The sequence below is a fragment of the Terrapene carolina genome, unplaced genomic scaffold (assembly GCF_002925995.2).
Source record: "Terrapene carolina triunguis isolate 2854851 unplaced genomic scaffold, T_m_triunguis-2.0 Scaffold96, whole genome shotgun sequence".
NCBI lineage: Eukaryota > Metazoa > Chordata > Testudines > Emydidae > Terrapene > Terrapene triunguis.
The window spans coordinates 80105282-80128774 of record NW_020664447.1 but is presented as its reverse complement, the minus strand read 5'-3'; the positions used below and the strand labels follow the sequence as shown (position 1 = coordinate 80128774).

The 23493-nt window shown below is 43.7% G+C and overlaps 1 protein-coding gene across 1 annotated transcript in view; it reads right to left on the bottom strand.

The window, feature by feature from the left end:
* PPP2R5C (protein phosphatase 2 regulatory subunit B'gamma) overlaps window positions 1–22253 on the bottom strand; it is a 179711-nt gene extending 157458 nt beyond the window's left edge. The window contains exons 1-2 of the mRNA XM_024201468.2: window positions 22087–22253; window positions 20092–20157 (exon numbers count right to left, since the gene is read on the bottom strand). Of these exons, the coding sequence (XP_024057236.1) occupies window positions 20092–20157; window positions 22087–22113 (93 nt within the window). The 5' untranslated portion in view covers window positions 22114–22253. The remainder of the gene's footprint in view (window positions 1–20091; window positions 20158–22086) is intronic.
* Window positions 22254–23493: the final 1240 nt, after the last annotated feature.

Below are 23493 nucleotides of genomic sequence, written 5' to 3'. Positions count from 1 at the left end.
AAGGGCAAGGTTAATTGAACTGATTGTTTCTGATCACTACTTCTTTTGTTTAGTAAATCAATTTTAAATATAAAATATGTTTCGATAAGCTTACATTTTTTCTGCTGTATCCAGAACATTAAAGATAGTTTTATTTAACTAAAACAATTGTAGAATGTGGTTTTTCTGCACTGAATTCCAATGTCCATCCAAATGCAGCTTGACACAAATCAGGAGCCAAAACATAACTAAGAAATGCCTCATTCATCATTTTCTAACACAATAAAATATAAAAATAAGAAACTGAATAAATATATTTTAAGCAATTACACAGCTTAAATAAATGTGTATAATTATAGTGTATCCTTTGGTTAACTACAAATACCAAATTTAGCGTAAAGGCAACATTTAGCTGCAAATCAACACATTTTAATGGTTATATACCAATCAAGGAGAATGGACCTCTCTTTAGGAAAATAATTAACAAGTATTAATGCAAAACAAGATTGAAATAACTGATTTAAATCAAAGTTTCTTGCTTGCTGTTTTCAATCATAATTAACACTTATGATTTAAATCAGTCGACCCTGACTCCTCATGTAGTTTAGTTACACTTAGTTTTAAAACTGTTTTTTTGCTATAATAAGGAGTATCATTCTGTACCCAGTTTAGAGAATCAGACCTGACAGCTTTGAGGGTCCAAGCTCTAACATGGCCTATTTAAAGCCATTTAGCATTTCCAGAGTTCAGAATCCACACCGTTGTCGATCTGCAGGGAAAGGAGCCAAAAGATGGAGAGCCAAAAGACTTTCAGATACTTAATAGTTTAAACAAAATTACCAGCTCAAACTAGTAATACAATATAGTACAGAGACTTTTACTACATTAACTTTGTTTAATGGAATACAAACTTAATTTCAGACACTGGTTAACCAAGACAGGCAACTACCAATCACCTATACTAACTGCCTCCTTTGTCATGGGCACTTTTACAAGTACACCTCTACCCTGATATAACGCGACCCAATATAACACGAATTCGGATATAACGTGGTAAAGCAGCGCTCGGGGGGGGGAGTGGGGGCTGAGCACTCAGACAGATCAAAGCAAGTGCAATATAACGCAGTTTCACCTATAACGCGCTAAGATTTTTTTGGCTCCCGAGGACAGCGTTATATCGGGGTAGAGGAGCACTAGAGAAAAATGTTTATAAAAATCTATCATACCTCAGAGCCTTATCAAGAAATTAAGGCAGCTACAAATGTTTTTTTGGAGAGATTCGGCAGCATGGATTACACATTTTGACAAAAGGAGAAGACTTAACAAGAGGTTAGCATTTGTTTTATACAAGCTGACAATCCATATATTGATCAATTTACAAAAGTGTAACTGTCCTTCCCCTCCACCTTTCCCCCCAAAAAGGCAACTAGCGTATGGTATAAATCCCCAAAAATACCAGTAAACACAAAGGAATCTCGATAGATTGAAAAATACTTAGTAAAGAAGAAATTAATTTTCCTCTGTGTCCTAGCACTGATACAGACATTTTTACAGAAAACGCTCAGGAACAGTCCTAGCACACCAAATGCATTTGAAGTTCATTAGCCACAAGAACAAGAGAAATAAATTAACAAAACTGCCTCCTTCAAAACTCTTCTGTTAAAGAGTTAGATTTTTATATATTTCCCCTTTTATTTTGATTTAGTAATTAAATGAATAAAATTGTTTTCACTGTGCATCTGATGTGCTACGGTTCTTTCTAATCATGTGCCATTTAACATGTATTCTTCGAAATAAACTCCTATCCTGAAGCTAAATATAATTTTGGATTTATTATAGTGTCCTCAAGTTTTAACTGCAAAAAATGGCAAGTTATCCTAAAACAATAAGTGAAATATTCACATAAGAAAAAATTAAATAAGGAAATAAGTAGTTGTAGATGGATAGTTAGATGTGAGGAAGCGGGTAATGTACGCGCTTTGCATACAAAGTACTTCTTTCACCAGTGGCCAACAGAAGTATCAGTAAACACAATCACAGCAATGGAAGTTTTATTTTCCCTTTATCATCTTTTGTTTTATTTTTCAAAATTAAGTCCTATTTAGGTTTTTTGTGCCACCTCTTCTTACAATTCCACCCACCAATACAGTCACTGTACACATTTTGGTAAAGCTGTTTTTTAATCCTGTGGAGCCAACCTTGCCAACAGCCTTTGTTGGTACTTGATACTTGAAACACTGGGAAATTGCTTACCTCAAAATCTCTATGCAAGCACCTATACACAACCAGATTTCCATGCGATTGTTATGGACTGCTCTCATTTAGAATTTCTGCCAACAGAAGTTCCTGCCCTGTGAATTTCTTGGATTACTTATCACTATTAAGGCAATTAAGGTAAAAACGAAATACCAACACTTGTCTTTCAGTGATTTGGAATTTTGTTGTTGTTGTTACAACAGGATTAAAGATATTTTCTACATATAAATGAAAAATTTCAAAATTCCAGATTTTCATAAAATTCTCTGAAATTTGTCAGATGTATGCTCATGAAAAAAATCCACTGAAAAAGTGTTACTAGTGGTTTATCAGTACAGTCCGTATTGCTAAGCAGGCTTTTTAAAAATAAAGAATTCCCTCCCATGGAGTTATCACAAACTACTCCAGTTTCCAATGCAGTATTAAAAAATAAAAATAAAAAGCACTTTTAAGAAACTCACAAATGAAGAAAAAAGTTTGGGCATTTACAAGACATACCACCTTTTTAGTATAGCAATTAATAGCTTTCACTAGTTAAACAGACCACTGAATGCTTGTAGCCAGAAAGCAAAAGGGAAGAAGTCATAAAAACATTAGTATTCTCTCACCCTTTTGTTGGGCGGGAGGAGTAAAACACTTCCTCTAGGATCTTACAGAATGTTGGAGAAGTCTTATTTTATTGGTCCTCCTTTAGATTCCTTTAGATAATAAGGCTACAATTTTGTAATTGGAATAATATTCTTGAGAGAAAAATGCCACCAATTTACTCAGCCCAGGAACCTGAAAGTTTGAAAAGTAAAACTTTCAACAACTGTAAAGTTCATGACCTAAAACTGGTGCACTTGTACTCTGTGTGGTAGCAAGCATACTGAAGAGTGACAGATGTGAGATACTGGCAAGGCAAGACCTAATGTGTCAGATTGAGAGCCAGTATCCAACACACTTCAATAGTGTTTAATCACAAAAAAGCCTTTTTTACTTTGTGGATTGTGAATTAGTTTTCAAACTAGTATTACAAACAGTTTAACAACTTCTGACACTGGGTCAAATTGTTTTCAGCAAGATGGTCAACAACAGAAATTAAAAAATGGCTACTGTAATTTGTAAGTTTTATTTTCTTGTTACATTTTAGAGTTTGTTCCTGCTGAAAAGCACATTTTACTGTTCGAACTTTCCAGATTTCTAAAACTAAGCACAATTAAGTAGTGTTTCATTGAACAAATTCTGATATATCAACTTAAGAACACTGAGATACAGAGGAAGCTAATCCTTCCCCTACCCCCTTTCTCCCAAAAAGACAACTAGAGTAGAGTTTTGATACTTGGACACTATCCAAATCATAGTTCATATTCTCTTATGCTGAGGAAGAATCAGCATGAATTTTGTAAAGGGAAATCATGCCATGCCATGCCAATCTATTAGAATTATTTGACGGTGTCAACAAACATGCAGACAAGGATGATCCAGTAGATATAGTATAGTGTACTTGGACTTTCAGAAATCCTTTGACAAGGTCCCTCACCAAAGGCTCTTAAGCAAAATAAGCAGTCATGGGATAACAGAAAGGACCTCTCATAGATCAGTAACTGGTTAAAAGATCGGAAACAAAGGGCAGGAATAAATGGCCACTTGTGACAGTGGAGAGAGGTAATTAGCGGGGCTGGGCCCCCAAGGATCTGTAGTGAGACCAGTGCCGTTTAACACAGTCATAAGCGATCTGGAAAAGGGGGTAAACAGTGAGGTGACAAAGTTTGAAAACAATACAAAATTACTCAAGCTAATTAAGTCCAAAGCTGACTGCGAAGAGTTACAACAGAAACTCACAAAACTGGGTGACCAGGCAACAAAATGGCAGATGAAATTCAATGTTGATAAATTCAAACTAACGCATACTGCAAAACATAAAACATCACCCCAACTACACACACAAAATTATGGGATCTAAATTAGCTATAACCGTTTAAGAAAGAACTCTTAGAATCATCATGGATAGTTCTCTGAAAAAATCTGTTCAATGTGCAGAGGCTGTCAAAAAAGCATAACAATGTCATTAGGAAAGGGATAAAAACAGAAAGCATAATGCCATTATATAAATCCATGGTATACCCACATCTTGAATACTGCATGCAGTTTTGATTACCCCATCTCAAAAAAGATACATAGAACCGGAAAAATTACAGAGAAGGGCAACAAAAAATGATTAGGGTTATGGAACAACTTCCATGAGGAGAGATTAAAAAGACAGCCTCTTCATCTTGGAAAAGACACTAAGAGGGGATATGATAGAGGTCTATAAACTCATGAACGGTGTGGAGAAAGTGAATAGGGAAATGTGTAAACAACAAAAACAAGGGGTCACCCAACTAAATTAATAGGCAGAAGGCTTAGAACAAACATAAGGAAGTACTTCTTCACACAACACACAGTCAACTCATTGCCAGGGGATGCTGTGAAGGCTAAAAGTATAACTGGGTTCAAAAAAGAATTAGGGTATGTCTACACTACAAGGGTAGTTCGATTTTACTTAAATCGAATATGTGGAATCGATATTGCAAAGTCGAACGTGTGTGTCCACACTAAGGAGAGTAATTCGACTTTGTGAGTCCACACTAACGGGGCGAGCGTCGATATTGGAAGCGGTGCACTGTGGGCAGCTATCCCACAGTTCCCGCAGTCCCCGCTGCCCATTGGAATTCTGGGTCGAGCCGCCAATGCCTTCTGGGTAAAAAAATGTGTCGTCATCCGTCCGTCACTAATGCCCTCCCTCCCTCCATGAAAGCGCCGGTGGGAAATCAGTTCGCGCACTTTTCTGGTCAGTGACAGCACGGACGCCACAGCACTGCGATCATGGATCACGCTGTGACCATCGCTGCAGTTGTGGCCGTTCTCAACACCTCGCAGCTTATCATACACCTTTCCCTGAGGCAGATGCAGAGAAATCAGGCGAGGAGGCTACGACACCGCCGTGATGGCCTGAAGTCAGAGAGTAGCACAGAGTTGTCAGAAACCACGAGCCCCAGCGCCCAGGACATCATGGTGGCAATGGGTCATGTGGATATCGTGGAACGGCGATTCTGGGCCCGGGAAACAAGCACGGACTGGTGGGACCGCATAGTGCTGCAGGTCTGGGATGAATCCCAGTGGCTGCGAAACTTTCGCATGCGGAAGGGGACTTTCCTCGAACTTTGTGAGTTGCTGTCCCCTGCCCTGAAGCGCAGTGACACCCGGATGCGAGCAGCCCCGACTGTCCAGAAGCGAGTGGCCATAGCCCTCTGGAAGCTTGCAACGCCGGACAGCTACCGGTCAGTCGCGAACCACTTTGGTGTGGGCAAATCTACCGTGGGGGTTGTTGTGATGCAAGTAGCCAACGCAATCGTTAAGGTACTGCTCTCAAAGGTAGTGACCCTGGGAAACGCGCAGGTCATCATAGATGGCTTTGCCGCGATGGGATTCCCAAACTGCGGTGGGGCTATCGATGGGACTCACATCCCTATCCTGGGACCGGACCACCAGGCCAGCCAGTACATCAACAGAAAGGGCTACGTTTGCTCCCTCATTAGTCCAAGCAGCTTTTCAGTAGCCTGTTGGTCCTCCTGACGCCACCTCTCCTCCCGTTCCATGACTGCTCGGTGCATTTGTGACAAGTTCTCCCTCCACTGTGTCTGCTGGGCTGCCTGGGCTCGGGAGCAGCCCATTAGTTCTGAGAACATGTCTTCACGCGTCGTCTTCTTCCTCCGCCTAATCTGCGCTAGCCTCTGGGAGTGTGCTGACAGGCTGGGTTGGGAGACAGTCGCAGATGTGTCTGCGTGAATTGTAAAAAGGGAGTGAATTCCTGAGACAGATAAATGAAGTTGTGCACAAAGAACCTAGTCTTTCTCTGTGAACAAGACCATGCACTGCACCTCTCACATGCGCACTCAGGACAAGGTCGAATTTTCGGCCCTCGCCTTCAGTGCCTGTGGACTTGCGGTGGTCTTGGAGTGATCTGAGAAGCGTGGCTGGAGACCTGAACTTCTGGAGCGGGCAATCATGGTAAGCCGTAGACTTGTGGCTGCTTAAAACTCTATTAGTAGCACTGGCCTCCTTTCACATTGAAAGCAATGCCAGTCTCTGCTGCCAGCAATCAGGACAGCATCAACTCTGCCCCTGTCCCACCCCCTCGCGGCTGTCCCAGGGAAAGATCCCTGTATGCTGCCCCTCTCCCTCCACCGCGTGGCTGTAAAGCAGTCCCAATACTAACATTCCCCTCCCTAATTCAAAGCAGGGCATCATGAGCGACATCACCATCATGAGGATCTCGGACAGCGAGAAGGAACGCATGCTGAGGGAAAGCATGCAAAAACCAGAGCCGTATGCCGCTATGCTGTGCCGCGCGATGATCCCGGAATACTTGATTGTGGCGTGGCGGGGAAACGTGTGCTACCACGGAGGGCCCAACAAGATCACCCTACCCAGGAACCTGATGAACAGGCTGGAACTGTACCTGCATGAGACATACGAGGAGTTCTCCTATGAGGATTTCTCCTCTATCCCCGGCCATATTGACCGGATTTTCGCGTAGGTGCACTGGGACTAAAGAGTGGAGCGTCTTGGGCTGCATAATCATGAATAACCGGACATTGTAAAAATTTTTTTAAATAGTTGGGACTAAATAGTGAAGAGCCCAAGGCAGAAAAATCATGAGAAACCCTTTGTTGATATTGTAAATATTCCAGTTTTGTTGCAGATAAATGTTTATATGTTTAAAGCACTTTAGGAAATAAGCCATTTTAAATATTGTCAATAATTCAGTTCTGTTAAAAATAAATGTTTACATGTTTACAGCACTTACTGCTTGATCCTTCCCCTGATTCTGTGTCCGGGGTAAGGGATGGGGACGGTTGGTAGGGGATCTCGGTAAGGGTGATGAAGAGCTCCTGGCTGTCGGGGAAATCAGCGGTGCCAGCGCTGTCGACTGCCTCGTCCTCCTCATCTTCCCCGTCCGCTAACATGTCCGACGAGGAACCGGCCGCGGACAATATCCCATCCTCAGAGTCCACGGTCACTGGTGGGGTAGTGGTGGCGGCCGCACCTAGGATAGAATGCAGTGCCTCGTAGAAACGGGATGTGTGGGGATGGGATCCGGAGCGTCCGTTTGCCTCTTTGGTTTTTTGGTAGCCTTGTCTCAGCTCCTTGATTTTCACGCGGCACTGCGTTGCATCCCGGCTGTAGCCTCTCTCTGCCATGGCTTTAGAGATCTTCTCGTAGATCTTAGCATTCCTTCTTTTGTAGTGCAGCTCGGAAAGCACGGACTCATCTCCCCACACAGCGATGAGATCCAAGACTTCCCGATCAGTCCATGCTGGGGCCCTCTTTCTATTAGATTGCACGGCCATCTCTGCTGGAGAGCTCTGCATCATTGCCACTGCTGCTGAGCTCGCCACGATGTCCAAACAGGAACTGAGATTCAAACTGCCCAGACAGGAAAATGAATTCAAATTTTCCCGGGGTGTGGCTGGTCAGAGCATCCGAGCTCGGACTGCTGTCCAGAGCGTCAACAGAGTGGTGCACTGTGGGATAGCTCCCGGAGTTATTAGCGTCGATTTCCATCCACACCTAGCCTAATTCGATATGGCCATTTTGAATTTAGCGCTACTCCTCTCGTTGGGGAGGAGTACAGAAGTCGAATTTAAGAGAGCTCTATGTCGATCTAAATAGCTTCGTGGTGTGGACGGGTGCAGGGTTAATTCGATGTAACGGCGCTAAATTCGACATAAAAGCCTAGTGTAGACCAGGCCTTAGAGAAGTTCATGGGGGATAGATCCATCAATACTACTAGCCAAGATGGTCATGGATGCAACCCCATCCTCGGGTGTCCCTAAACAGCTGACCGCTAGAAGCTGGGATTGGACAAAAGGGGACAATCACTTGATAAATTGCCCTGCTTGGTTCAGTCCCTCTGAAGCATCTGGCACCGTCCATTGTTGGAAGACAGAATACTGAGCTAGCTGGACCATTGGCCTGACCCAGAATGGCTATTCTTATGTTATTATTTTATGTTTAAAGGTGAGAAAAAAATCCCAATTAACATACTATGCCTGCTGTTTAACAGCTACAAAAAGCTCAGAATACACTGCTCTACAGCCAAAATGCTTCTGAAATAAATGTAGTCAAACTTTACTAATTCTGGGTCACTGACAATGAAAATGATGCTTAAAATTGTTGATTGGCTCTAGTTTTCAAGATATGCTATTGGGTCAGTATATACGACCCTTGACTTGGGAATGGCAGAGGATAAGTGAGTTATAAAGGGAAGGGATCTCAATTTAAACCAGAAATGACTAAAATACATCTTTGACTGGATCCATGAATAAATCTATGACTGGGTTTGGACAGTACTTGCTTTTTAGGCAAAACAATGAATGATGCAATCTGAAGCTGGTATTGAGTCATACATGATATGAATTGCATCATGTTATTCCTAGAAGTCATGGATGATGCCATCATAATGAAGCTTACATCACTCTGCTGAACAAATTGCCCTGTATCAGCTCTAGAAATCATACAGTGTCGTGCTCTCTTATTTGTCAGTGTTGGATTTTGCAAAGGGACACATTTCTGTTTAGCCAAAGTGAGCAGAGATGCCTCGTACTTGTGTGAACAGTGCAGATAACTTCTGCTATGTTTGTGGTGAAGTGACTTTTGCATCACAAAAGCGCAGTATAACCACTATGGTTAAGAAAGCCTATCACCTTTATTTTGGCTGCAAAATTGGAGATCAGGACAAGAGGTGGGCCCCACACATATGCTGCAACACTTGTGCAACAAATCTTCACTAGTGGTTGAACAGGAAAAGGAAATCTATGCCTTTTGCAGTGCCAATGGTTTGGAGAGAGCCAACAGATCATACCAGCAATTGTTACTTCTGCATGGTGCCTCCAGTTGGGAAAGGTGTGTCAAAGAAGAAAAAGTGGACTGTGCATTATCCAAACATTCCATCAGCTATACGCCCAGTACCCCACGGAGAAGGACTGCCGGTTCCTGATGCACCAGAATCATTCTCACTTGAGTCGGAAGAGGAAGAGGATGAAACTTCTGGTCCTGAACCATCAATGTCACAGGACCCACATTTTCTCCCATCCTCCTCCTCTGAACCACACCTCATAACACAAGGTGAACTGAATGACCTTGTCAGGGATTTGGAACTACCCAAGAGTAAGGCAGAGCTGTTGGGCTCCAGACTATAGCAGTGGAATCTCCTGGCAGGTGATGTTAGGGTTTCCATGTTCCGTGACCATCAAAAGGATCTTGTCCCATTCTTCTTCAAGGAAGGTGATCTTGTAGCCTGCAACAACATCGATGGTGTGATGGCAGCCCTCAACATCGTTCACGATCCAGATGAGTGGAGACTGTTCATTGATTCATCGAAGACGAGTCTTAAAGCTGTTTTACTGCATAATGGCAATGTTTTGCCATCAATTCCAGTTGGCCGCGCAGTCCATATGAAGGAAACCTATGACAACATGAAACAACTTTTGAGGTGCATAAACTATGACCAACATCAGTGGCAGCTTTGTGGCGATTTGAAGGTTGTTGCTCTCTTGCTTGGTCTGCAGACTGGATACACAAAGTACTGCTGTTTTCTCTGCGAATGGGATAGTCGTGCAAGAGATTCCCCACTACATCAAGAAAGATTGGCCACTCCGACAGTCATTGGAGCCTGGGAGGAAAAGTGTTCAGCATCCACCACTTGTTGAATCAAGGAAGATTTTGTTACCACCCTTACACATCAAGCTGGGTCTGATGAAGAACTTTGTCAAGGCCATTGACAAAACACAAGCAGCTTTCAAGTACCTCCGTGGAAAATTTCCAAGGTTAAGTGAAGCTAAGATAAAGGAAGGTGTCTTTGTTGGTCCTCAGATTCGTGAACTTCTTCGAGATGATGCATTTGACCATACACTGCATTGCAAGGAAGAGACGGCATGGAAAGCCTTCCAGTTAGTGGCAATAAATTTTCTCGGAAACAACAAGGCAGACAACTACAGGTTGTTGGTGGAAAACCTCCTCAAGGCATACAAAAGCCTTGGTTGCAACATGTCACTAAAGATACATTTTTTGCACTCTCATCTAGATTTTTTTCCACCGAACTGCGGAGCAGTGAGCGACGAGCACGGTGAGCCATTTCACCAGGACATTGCAACAATGGAGAAATGCTATCAGGGCAAATGGAGCCCATCAATGCTTGCAGACTATTGCTGGACAGTGACGAGATGCTCCATTTAATGAATACAAGAGACAAGCCAAGAAGCGCCGAGTAGACACTGAATAGGACTAAACTATGTACATAATAGTTTTTTGCCTTTTGTTTCATAATAAATTTTATTTATATAACCCTTTTGCTGATTTTTAAAGTGTTACATAAACAGGACAGGTGAAATATGTAAAGCAACCATAAACACGTGAAAAGACCTAGGTTTACAATTTATGATTAAAACTCTACTATCTACACAATATACATAGACATAAAATGTCAAAACTTACATATCTTAGAAACAGTAGCCAATCAGTTGTTTTAATTGTCATATTTGAATTCAGCACATCAAAATACATAATAAATAGCACATTTTATCTCTGAAGCAGACGACTTCTCAAAAATTGTAGACCAGTGTAACTACTCTGAGTATGGTTTTAAAATCAGTTGTGCACCCACTTTATGGCAGGTTCATCTATTCTATATTGCTCTACTTTGCTTATGAGAAGATCATGTGAGACAGTACCACAAGACTTACTAAAATTGAGATATACCACATCTACTACTTTCCCTTCCCCCCGTGCACAAGGCTCGTTACCCTGTCAACTAAGGATATTAGGTTGGTTTGACATGATTTGTTCTTGACAAATCTATGTTGACTGTTACTTAACTTACTGTCTTCTAGGTGCTTACAAATTGATTGTCTGATTATTTGCTCCATTATCTTTCTGGGTACCAAAGTTAAGCTGACTGGTCTATAACTCCCTGGGTTGTCCTTATACCCCTTTTTATAGACAGGTACTATATTTAGCCAGTTCCAGTCCCTGCATTCCTTCCTGTCCTGCACAAGTCCTCAAAGATAAACACTAATGGCTGAGCCAGTTCCTTAAGTATTCTAGGATGTATCCCTGCCAACTTGAAGACATTTAACTTGCTTGTCTAAGGTTTTGTCTACACGGCACTTTTTTTGGTAAAACTTTTGTCAGTCAGGGCGGTGAAAAAACACCCCCGACTGACAAAAGTTTTACTGATGAAAAGTGCTGGTGTGGACAGCGCTTTGTCAGCGGGAGATGTTCTCCCACCGGCAAAGCTACCACTGCTCATTGGGGGTGGTTTTATTTTGCCAGCAAGAGAGCTCTCACCTGCTTGCAAAGAGCAGCTACACAGGAGACCTTACAGCAGCACAATATAATGGAGCTGTGCTGCTGTAAGTTACGCAGTGTAGACATAGACTAAGTAACTCTTAACTTGTTCTTTCCCTATTTTCGCCTCAGATCCTACCCCATTTACACTGACGTTCACTGTTAATCATCCAATCTCTGCTAACCGTTTTGGTGAAAAACTGAAACAAACCAAAAAAAAGGCATTTAACACTTCAGCCATTGATGTTTTCTCTTGTTGCCTTTTCCTTCTCATTGAATAATGAGTCTACTCTTGTCATTGGTCTTCCTCTTGCTTATAATGCATCTGTAAAATGTTTTCTTGGTACCTTTTATGTCCCTATCCAGTTTAATCATATTAGAAAGGCCAAGGTGCACAATTTTGTCCCCTACATACTTGTATTTTTTATTTTATACATATTTTCATCCTTTGTAATTTGACTCACTTTCCACTTTTTAATATGACTCTGAGCTTCAGGTCATTGAAGATCTCCAGGTTAAGCCAGTATGGTCTCTTACCATACTTCCTATCTTTCCTACACTTTTGCATAGTTTGCTCTTGTGCCCTTAACTATGTCTCTTTAAAAAACTACCAACTCCCCTGAACTCTTTTTTCCCTTAGGTAAAGTCCTATGGAAGCAAGTCTATCAATTCTCTGAGTTTGCTGGTCTGCCTCCTTGAAGTCCATTGTCTTTATTCTGCTGTTTTCCCTCCTACCACTCCTTAGAATAATGAATTACTGCTTCATGATCACTTTCACCCACGCTGCCTACCACCTTCAAATTCTCAACCAGTTCCTTCCTATTTACCAGAATCAAATCTAGAACACCCTCTCCCCTATTCACTCTATCTTCTGTAATAAAAAATTGTCTTCAATGCATTCCAAAAACTTGTTGGATAACCTGTACCCTGTTCTATTATTTTCCAAACAGGAGTTTGGGTATCTGAAGTCCCCCATCACCACCAAGTCCTGTTCTTTGGATGATTTTGTTAGTTGTTTAAAAAAACCTCACTCACAGTGACAGGGTCCCAGGGTGCAACCTGGACTGTAGGACTGCTGAACTCCCCAGGACTGGCCTTAGGGAAAATGGCATCCTGGGCAAACTTGTATTTTGGTGACTCTGGCCCCCATGGGCATGCCCCCCCCCCATTGCCCCAGGCCTCCATGGGCTACTCACCACCCTTCACCCCCAAGCCCTGCCCCTCCCTCCCACGCCCCTAACACCTGCTCTGTGCCCCCTTTGCCCCAAACCCTGCGCCACATGCGGAAATTGACCTAGATGCACAGAGCAGCTGGCACTGCTGCTCTCTCCCCCCCAAGAACACTGCTCCTCTCCGCACCTCTAGAGGGATTGGGGGGGGAGGGCAAGGAGCAACATCAGGCTCCCTGCATCCAGGTCACTTTCCACACCTGGGCTGCATAAGGGGAGGCAGGAGAGCAGCAGCTCCTGATGCTTGCCTTACAGCACAGCCCAGGTGGGAAAGTGATCTGAATGCAGGGAGTGTTTGATATTGCTCTCTCCACCTCACAGTCTGGGGGTGGGGGTGGGGGGGGGAGGAGGAGGGGAGAGGGCAAAGGAACATTGTGAGGTGGAGGGTGAGCAGTAGCTGTGCATCATTGCTTGTCTTCTCCCTCTCCCCCATGTTCCTCCACCGGGAGGAAGCAGGGAGAAATCTGGGCACACACACAGACTCATGCCAGCCAGGAGCAGTTTCTGACTCTACACCAGCTGCTGCCACACAGCACCCTCTTGACCCTGGCATCCCTGTGCTGTTGCCTGGGTGGTCCACCCCTAAAGGCCAATCCTGCCCCGTCTCCCACACTGTGATGCTGATGTCAAGCTACAAACTCAACAGGTAATACACTTACACAGACATCCACAGGCAGTGACACGGCCAACTGAGTTACATGAATGATCCCCAGTCACACACGAACCATCAATAGAAAGGCTCCATCCAATTCCCCCCAGCTCCAGCCCTATACCCCAGGACTGTACCATCTTACACTGCTCAAAGCCCCCTTGGGCAGTGCAAGTTCATTAAGTAGTTTGCCACTCCCTCAGTGTGGAATGGACACACACTAGCCTTTGTAAACTGAGCTGAGATTTCCCAAGCACTTCAACCAAAACACTGTTTTAGGTAAAATATAAAACAGATTTATTAACTACAGAAAAATAGGTTTTAAGTGATAAGCAATATGCATAAAGGTCAGAGGTAGTTACCTTAATAAAATAAAAAGCGAACATGCTTTCTAAATTGTAAAATTTTAGTCTAAGCAAGAGTTGAATCATACAGCTTTTCTGACCCTGACAAACAGTACAAGCATCCTTAATACACAGGCTGGGACTATCTTTCCGTCTGGGACCACCTATCCCCAGTTCAAAGTTTTTGTCTTCCAGATGTTCCTCCAGGTGCTGAGATAAGGAGAAAGAGGCCAAGCGACAATGTCACTTCACAGCTTTTATATTTTCTTCCAGCTTGCTGGAAAGATCTTTGCTATGGTGTGTGTGGGGGGGAGAGAGAGAAATCAGGCAGTCCCCATTGGGCAAGCAGTCTCCATTGAAAACATGCTGTCTCTGAGATGGCCATTGGGAGAGTGGATTCCCTTTAACGGGCCAACAGCACGTGTGGCTGGTCCTTTGTTGCAACTGAAATGCTGGCTGTGAGTGTCCCCCAACCTCACAACTTATTTCAGTAACGATATAGCAATGCTTCATAACTTCACAATGATAGCATATACAATCAAACAGGATATTAATGTTCAACAGATCAAGACTTAAAATGATACCTCACAAGGCATACTTTGTACAAAAAACATATATCATCACAGTGGTGAATACTGGGGTTCCAGGGTACTGCTTTGAGGTACAGAGTGTCACACACCTCTTCTTCCTGGTTAGGTGAGCTGCAGTAGAACCCTACCATAACATCACCCTTGTTTCTTACCCATTTTATCATTACCCAGAGACTGTCAACACATCTGTCTCCCATTTGTGTCTTTACTATACAAGGCAATAACTCCTCCGTTTTTTTCCCTGCCTGAACAAGTTGTACCCTTTTATACCAATATTCCAGTCATGTGAATTATCCCACCAAGTCTCTGTGATTAATTGAATTGTGATTGAATAGTTACCCATTTAGTGAGCACCATTCATACTATATACTGAATGAGGCAGGGTCCTGGGGGGAAAATATCATGTGAACATGTAATTAAAGATTATAATAATGCATATGCACTAGAGAGCCAAATTAAGGTAGCAAGACCACCTTAATTCAGGTATTTCCTAACTTCTAAGTGCTTTACTTTGCAACCATAACAATTTTCTTCTAATATGTTTTTTGTATGCAACATAAAAGATTCAGGTGGAAACAATCATATTTTCCCTTGTATTTTGCCATACCAGTTCTTTAAATAAAAGTTTTAAATGTCGGTGACATTTCAACTATAAAATACCCCAGTCTCCCAACTGTTATTGATGACACGGGTTAGTCTGAATCAATTGAAAGATTTTGATGTCCCGATGCCCAATCCTCATTTTTGAAATGCAGTTGTTACATCAGATTCAGAATTACTCATCCCCATCCCAGATCTATTATGATGTATTCTTAACTCAAAGCTTGTGTATAAATGAGCTGTTGGATCTACCCTAAAAGTGAGGAAAGTGATTTTTATTCAGGCTGTTTGAAGTATTTCCTTTTTTTTTTTTTTTTTTGGAAAAACACATGGGAGAAAAGATATCAGATTCAACACCCCAATCCTTCAAAGCTTAGGCCTGATCTACACTAAAAAGTTAGGTCAACTCAGCTACATCCCTCAGGGGTGTGAAAAATCCACACCCCTGAGTGACATAGTTAGGCCAGTATAACCCCCTGCATAGACAGCACTAGATAAACAGAAGAATTCATTTGTTGACGTAGCTACAGCCTCTCAGGGAGGTGGATTACCCCTCCCATAGGTGTAGGCAGAGTCTACACTAAAGAGCTGCAGCATTTCAAGTATAGGCAAGCCCTTAGAAATCAAGATCACAATCCATATGTGACCAACAAAACCAGAGACTAGACTATTCCTGGTATTTCTAAAATGGCCCTATGTCAGGGTTGAAGTACATTTGAGAGGCATGGTTGTTGTGAATTAGGCATAAAGTTAACACACTAGAGACCTGGGTTGTTGTAATCTTCATTTCAGATAGCCCTTTCTGCACACCTTAGGAAAGTTGCTTCTCTTGCCCTCCACGCCTCAGTTTTCCAAACTGTAAGATGGGGATAATGCTTACTCATTTTCATAAATCACTTTGAGATCCACAGATGAAAAAAAATGCTATAAAAGTCCAAATCATCATGTGTTCAGATAAGCACTACAGAAATGCCTAAAAATAAAATATTTGTGGGACATTGCAGGGACTAGAGACTGTCCTCTATTCAAAGAACAGGGACAACACAAGTAGCAATCTGGCATTTTTCACATGCATTAAATTCACTTGAAACAACAACATATGTCTGTGCATTTCTAAATCTGTTGGTGGTCTAGAGAAGGATTTAAATATCTATTTATCTCAAACATCTATTAGCCAGAGGTATATACTGAAATAAGGGTTGTACTTCACAGAAACACTCCTTTTATGTTCAATTCTAAGATTACCTACATGAAAATCTCCTCCAGAATGTCTACTTTTTGGGGAAATTCAGCACGCAAGTTGTATACCTCTTACTACAAATCAATATAACCTCATGAAACAACCAAGTCTTCAATACGTTGACAAATTCCTTTCTATGCATGCATATAGCAGATTAGTATACATCTTGGTTAGTTATTTGCCTTAAAATTTTAAGTCTTCAACACACTATCCTCTTATATTACAAGATGTACAAATATTCTGTCAATAAAGCTGCTAAAACAGTCAAGTAAGCGTTCAGGTTTTCAAGATTTTTCTTGTGGCTTTACCTTGTAGACTGAAGATGCTAAGCACATCATATATTCAGGCCACATCCTTGTCACTGTCCCTTCCCCATCTTATTCTCCCTCTTTCACCACAAAGAATTTTCAGTAACATAGGATTGTGCCTGTGCTGCTCCTTCACATAATATTTCACAAAAGGTGCCACCAGGCATAATACACAAGAGCTGTAGCATGCTCTTCCCCTGAGAAAGTCAGCTGCAAGGTAACTTTTTTTTTTTAAATGTAAAAAGTAACCCAGATCAAATAAATTAGCAAATACAGTAAGAAATCATGAAAGAAAATTACATTTCCATCCAATATATGGTATTAAGTTAAAGATACAGGGGTCAAACCAATTTACAAGGGAGATTCAGAGTATTCATTGATTTGCATAATCTGCTACAGATTTGATTGCCTATCAATGAAGTCTTCACTCTATAGTAGCTGAAGTATTATTTCACTTTGCCAAACTTCAAATCACAACTCAACATGAATTCATCAATGAGCACATTATGGCTAGATTACTCAGTGGTTAGCTATAAATAAACTGACCCTGATAATATGCATCTTATAGTACATTTCTGCTCATGACAAACAATGAAAACTCAATGAAGCTCACCAGAAAAATAATCATCACTTTCCAAGATAAAATACATACTATTCCTGTGTGTCATAATTCTTGGGTGGGAATGGAAGGAGGGCAAAAATATTCTTTTATGTAGCAGAGAAACAAATATTTGAACTAACACATTTACAAACAAGACTATAGAAGTGAATGATCTTTCCAGTGAAGCAGTTTTTCAGACTGGCACTGACACATTTTAGGGAATTTCAAAACCTACTCAAACACAGAGTTTGAAATTTCCAAATGGAAAGATTCTATGTAATGTTAGGTCTTCAGGAAATGTGGGAAGAAGAATGAGTAGCAATTTAATTGACCCACTTGAAGCCATCACATCTAGCTGGTTGACAAAGGTAAAAGTGAAGCAGCAAGAGAGGAACAAAAGCAATAACAGCAGAATTGTCAGTCAGAAGTGGAACAGTTCAGTGTATGGCTTTACAAATTATAGAAATGTAAGACAGAAAGGGTCCTCCAGAGATCATCTAGTACATCCCTCTATGCTGAGGAAGCACCACGTATACCTAGACCATACCTGACAGGTGTTTGCCCAACCCATTTTAAAAAACCTCCAGTGATGGGAATTCCAAAACCTCCGTTGGAAGCCTATTCCAGTTCTTAACTATCCTTACAGTTAGACAATTTTTCCTAGCATCTAACCTAAACCTCCCTTGTCGCAAATTAAGCCCATTGTTTCTTGTTTTAATTTCAGTGCACTTGGAGAGCAATTGATCACTGTCCTCTTTATAACAGCCCTTTACAGTTTAGAAGGCTTATCAGGTCCCTTCTTCTCAGTCCTTTCCTCATAGGTCAGGTTTTCTAAACCTTTTATCATTTTTGTTGCTTTTCTCTGGACTCTCTCCAATTTGTCCACATCTTTCTTGATGTGTAGCACCCAAAACTGGACGCAGAACTCAAAGCGAGACTTCTCCAGTGTTGAGCAGATCAGGACAGTTACCTCCCTTGTATTATACAACACTCCTGTTAATATACTCAGAATGATATTACCCTTTTTAGCAACAGTCTCAGATTGTACAACTGATATTCAATTTGTGATCTACTATACTCCCAGATCCTTTTCAGTGTTACCACCACCTACTCAGTTATTCCCCATTTGAAGTTGTGCATTTGATTTTCTTCTTCTACTTTTCACTTATCATTAATGAATTTCATCTTGTTGATTTCAGAACAATTTTTCAATTTGTCAATGTCATTTTGAATTCTAATCCTATCCCCCAAAGTACTAGCAATCCCTCCCACTGGGGAAGTCATAAGAGAAAAAAGTGGCAGCCCACGAACAAGACTGTTACATAAGTCTTGACTGCTTGGAAGAGGCCACTGCCACTTGAAAGAGATGGACTAGCATTCAGTTCATGAAGGAAGAGAGCTATTGGCAACAGAGAGAAGACGACGTAGAAGTTGAAAAACTGGGGCACCTTAAAAGAAAAAGACAGGCCCTTTACCTGACAAAAGGGTTGGAGGAAGGAAAGATTACTCCTTAGGGAATTCTGTGCAAATAAATAAATAAATAAATAAATCTACACACTATTTTAAAATTCTGCAAATTTTATTAGTCAATAAATAAACGTGGAGGCTTCACCATGGCAGTGGGGAGCACAGGCCACCTGCTGCACTGAGCTCGGAGATCACCCTGCAGCTGCCACTGCACCTCTCCCCCACACTGACATGGATTCAGTGATGAGGCTGCACCGGACCCTGATACGGCACGAGGGCCAGACCTGCCCCAGAAATACCCTGGAGCCTTGCCCTTCCGCACCAGGTATGGACAGGCAGGCTCAGCCCAGCAGGGTCCAAGTGGGACGGGCTCTTTGGGGGGGGGGGGGGGGGGAATCCAGGTGTGGGGTGAGAGGGTTCTTGGTGGGGCAATCTGGGTGTGGGCAGCTCAGTGGGGGGTTCAGGTGCAGTGGGGATGTGGGTGCACAAGGGCTCACTGGGAGGTTCCAGGCGCAGAGGCACGGGACTCTGCAGGAGGGTTCAAGTTAAGGTGGTTGGGGCTCAGCAGGGAGGGTCTGGGTGTGCAAGGGAATGGGGCTTGGCATGGGAGGTCTGGGTGTGGGGGGGCCTGAATGCTGAGGGAATGGAGGTCTGGGTGCAGCGGGCTAAGACTCAGTGTGGTGGGGGTCTGGGTGTAGGGGGCTCATTAGGGTGGTCCAAGTGCAGAGGGGGTGGGTCTCTTCAGGGTGAGGGTTCTAGTGCAGAGGGTGGGCCTGGTGCAGAGGGGTGCGTTCAAGGGGGTTCCGGATGCAGGGGGTTGGGGGCTCAGCAGACATGGGAGCAGGAAGCAAGGTGTGAATGTGTGCAGAGCTTTCTGTAGCCAAGTAGATTTCAGGGGGTAGGTCTCACCTGGCCCCGCCTTGAAAGAGAAGAGCAAGTCCAGTCCTCCCTTGTCCCAGCCCAGTCAGGACTAGTAGCTGAGCCCAGCACAGGGTAGAAGCCACTCCAGGGACCCAAAACAACACGCCCATGCAGTTGGGGAGGGGTGCTTCCCTATGCTTCTACATCAGAAAGTCATTTTTCTGCAGGGAAACAAGGAAATCTGTGGGGGACTTGAACTTTGCACGCAGAATTCCCTCAGGAGTAAAAGGTGCATGCCTACAGTAGCTGACAGACAGAGGTAGCCAGTGGAGGAAAAAAAGGAGCTGCTGGTAGTAGAAAGTAAGTCATCAAGGACCAGCCATAGTTGATTTTATTTTGAGTAATTCAAAGGCACTTTCCAAAAGTTGTATGCAGCTTTGTAAAACATCTTTCCTGTCAAAAGAGTCCTAATGGTTTCCAAAAAACCAAACCTCTGCCATCTAAGTTATACCAATGTAGGAAAGGTTATAAATACTCTTGAAAAGTCTTCCCAATTATTCTCACAAAGACGACTGCATGCTGTAGCAATAATTACCTCATGTTCTTGGTTCTCTTGTCCATCTTTACCACTTTTTCCACTTTTGCCCAATTTTGCAGGTTCCTGAAAATTAAAGAGATTTATAAATTTTCCCAGCTTCAAGCTTAATTTCAAACAGAATCAAATATGCTTTCACTCAAGTAACTGATTGTCCAGAGAACTACATAAAAATATGCACTACAGAAGGCTCATAAATTTAACTATTATACTATTACAATTTTAGTATCAGAAATTCCACAAATACTTAACACTTTTCACCTTCAAAATGCTTTAGAAACATTACTTATTTCTCACAACATACCAATAAGCAATTTACATCAATGAATCTTATATCCATTTATATCTAATAAAACAGAGGCAAAGAGTGCAAATGGTATGCACAAGGCAACAGAGAATCAGCCTTCGTTTACCCTCGGTTTTTAGCCCCTAGTGTAACTTTGAAGCCAGGATAAGCTGTTCCAGTGCAAGTCACGGTTTATACTGCTCAACCATGTCTATATTGGTGTTTGCATCTGTGTAGCTACAACAGCGGCTAAAACCCCAGTGTTAAAGCTAGGTCTGTAACCCAAGAGTTTCTCCTCGCTTCGAATGCTGCACTTAGACTACATCCAGCCCCTATTTCTCTCACTACAGGATAAAGGAAACGAAAGAAATACAAACATTAACATAGTCTACAACTTTTTTGGAGCAGTGGGGCATCTTTATTTTAATGCACAAAAATCAATACATTCATAAGACACAGACAAATCCATGAGCAACTGATTTTAAACTGATGTGGAAATGCTAAAAGACTGCCTGAAATCAAAGGAATAGAGGGCTATCTAGTGGAACAGGCACAGAATGGGAGTCAGGAGCTCTGGGTTCCATTCCTGGCTTTGAATATCAAGGGTAGCCGAGTTAGTCTGTATCCACAAAAACAACAAGGAGTCCGGTGGCACCTTAAAGACTAACATTTATTTGGGCATAAGTTTTCGTGGGTAAAAAACCTTACTTCTTCAGATGCAACTCCTGGCTTTAACACCAACTCCCTCTAAGGGTTTTCTACCTGTACATGGCCCTGATCTTAGTATCTGGGCACCTTCCATGTTAAAAAAAAAAAAAAAAAAATAGTGAAATCCCCAGTGGACTTCATGGAATCTCTGGCACTTCTTCCTTTTTTGAGGTAAAACTCTGTTCAGGCCACTCTGTGGCCTAGAGCAATCACTACTTCTCTGCCTCAGTTGCCCTGTTTGTAAAATGGGACCAATGTTACCACACTGGGTGGGGTAAGGATTGCAAATCTCAAGCAATGCTTGCAAAGTGTTTTTGGATGGTTCTATGAACATAGCTTCAAGCAGCACAGTATTCAGTAATAAAGCTACCCAGGAAAGTGCCGTAGATGCCAACCTTAAAAATAGCCTCCCCCAGAGACCTGCCCCCCTATAAAAATACTCCCTCCCACACAAAGTAGAGATACCCACCTTGCCTCAAATTAAGAGATCGCCTCTAACAACTCACTCCTCCTACATACACCCGATAAAACAGCCACCCCGTACCCGAGCAATTGCCCCTTCTCGCCCCCAAGAAATCCCCTCCTCCGCGAACCCCTGGATCTCTCTGGTGCTGCTGAACCCCGGTCTCCCCCCGAGGTCGGATGGGGGCGAATCTGGCCCCAGAAATTGGGTGAGGAGACGCAGCATCGCCGGGGCTAGGCCCACCGCCCACCCGCAGGGAGCGCCCCCTCCCACGCCGCCTCACCGGCTCCCCATCCCCGCCCCCTCCCACGGGGAGCACCCCGGAGTCCCTCGGCAGCCTCCGCCCGGACCGACCCGCCCCCGCCTCAGCCCTTGTCCCTCTCTTCCCTCCACCGCCAGGACCTGCCCAGCTCCCCCCGGAGCTCGCCACCCCTCAGCGGCTCTGCCTCCGGGCCCCTCTCCCGCAGGGGCCTGCTCCCCTGGCCCGCCCCGCGAGGAGCTCCCCGGGCCTCCAGCGCCCCCGGCCGGCCTGACTCACCTTCTCCTTCTTGTTTTTATTCGGCATGGCCGGTCGGTTGGGCGCCCGGGCCGGAGCGGCGCGGCGCAGCGCAGCCTCCTGGGGTCCCCGCTCGGAATCCTCGCTGCGACTCCTCCGCCCCACTCAGGCTCTTCCCCTTCTCCGGCTCCCAGCGGCGGCAGCCCTGCCTCCGCCCGGCCGAGCCGGGACGCCGCTTCGCCATTGGCTGGCCCCCGTCACGTGGGCTCAACGTTTCCCCTCCTCCCCTCTGTGAGCTAGGGGGCGGGGCTGTCTCCATCCCAGCGCACAGCGGCGGCTTGGGGGAGTTGGTAGCGGCTGGAGAGCGGCCTCCTGGCAGTGCTGCCCCGCCGGCCTCCTCCCTGGGGCTCGCGCCCCGCCGCTAGAGCCGCTCTTCCCCCCCTCCCGCGGTTCAGACTGGCCCAGGCAGAACCGGCCCCCCGCCCCCGACCGAAGCAGAGTCGTTTCCCCGGCTCAGCCAGGCTGGGGGGAGAGCCGCCCACTCTGACTGAGCCAGCCTTACCTAGCCCCCCCCTCCGGCAGAGCCGCCTCCCTGGGTGGTGGCATGGGCGCAGTTTTTTGGCTTGTATCTTGACTTCTGCAGAAGTCGGTCTAAGACCCGTTTCCCTATTGATCATAATAGAGGCTGAAGGTGCCCAGCATCTCTTGGGCTTAGGTACCCCGTCCCCAGCATGTGAACACAATTAACTGATAAGGAGAAGGTGCACTCTGCCTGGGCATCCTGCTATTTTAAATGTATTATCCTTTTTCTTTCAGGGAAGTTTTCAAGTTTAGTGAAACATACATTATTCCGCTAGGCCCACCTCCCTGCAAAGATTATAATTTGAAAACAGGAGCTACTTTTTAATCCATCCATGCCAAATATAAAAAAGCATCAGAACAACCCTGAACAAATGAACATCTTTTCTCTTTCGTGCTTATCTTAAAATTATTGTTTGTATTACTGTAGTGCCTAGGAGTCCTGCTCAAGGACCAGACTTAATTGTGTGATTTGCTGTAAAATTACAGAACAAAACGATGATTCCTGCCCCAAGGAGCTTACAATTTAGGCATAAAACAAGAGACAACAGTCACAGGGAGTACAAGAAAACAATGAACCATAGTGATCAGCCTGATATGCAGTGGTCTCAGCACACTAGTCTAGTTGTTGTCAATTTTTTTTGGTGGGCCTTATAGAAAAAGAGTTTGAAGGACAGTTTTGAAGGAGGATTCTGTGTTAGCTTTGCGAACATTTATGGAAACCTCCTCCCACTCATGTGGGGCAGCATGGGAGAAAGTACCAAGGTGTTTGAGAATCTAACAAGTAGCAAACAGAAGAGGGAGGCAAAGAGAGGAACAGTGCTAAGAAAAGGATTTTTGCAGCAGAATACTGAATGGATATGAGCCGAG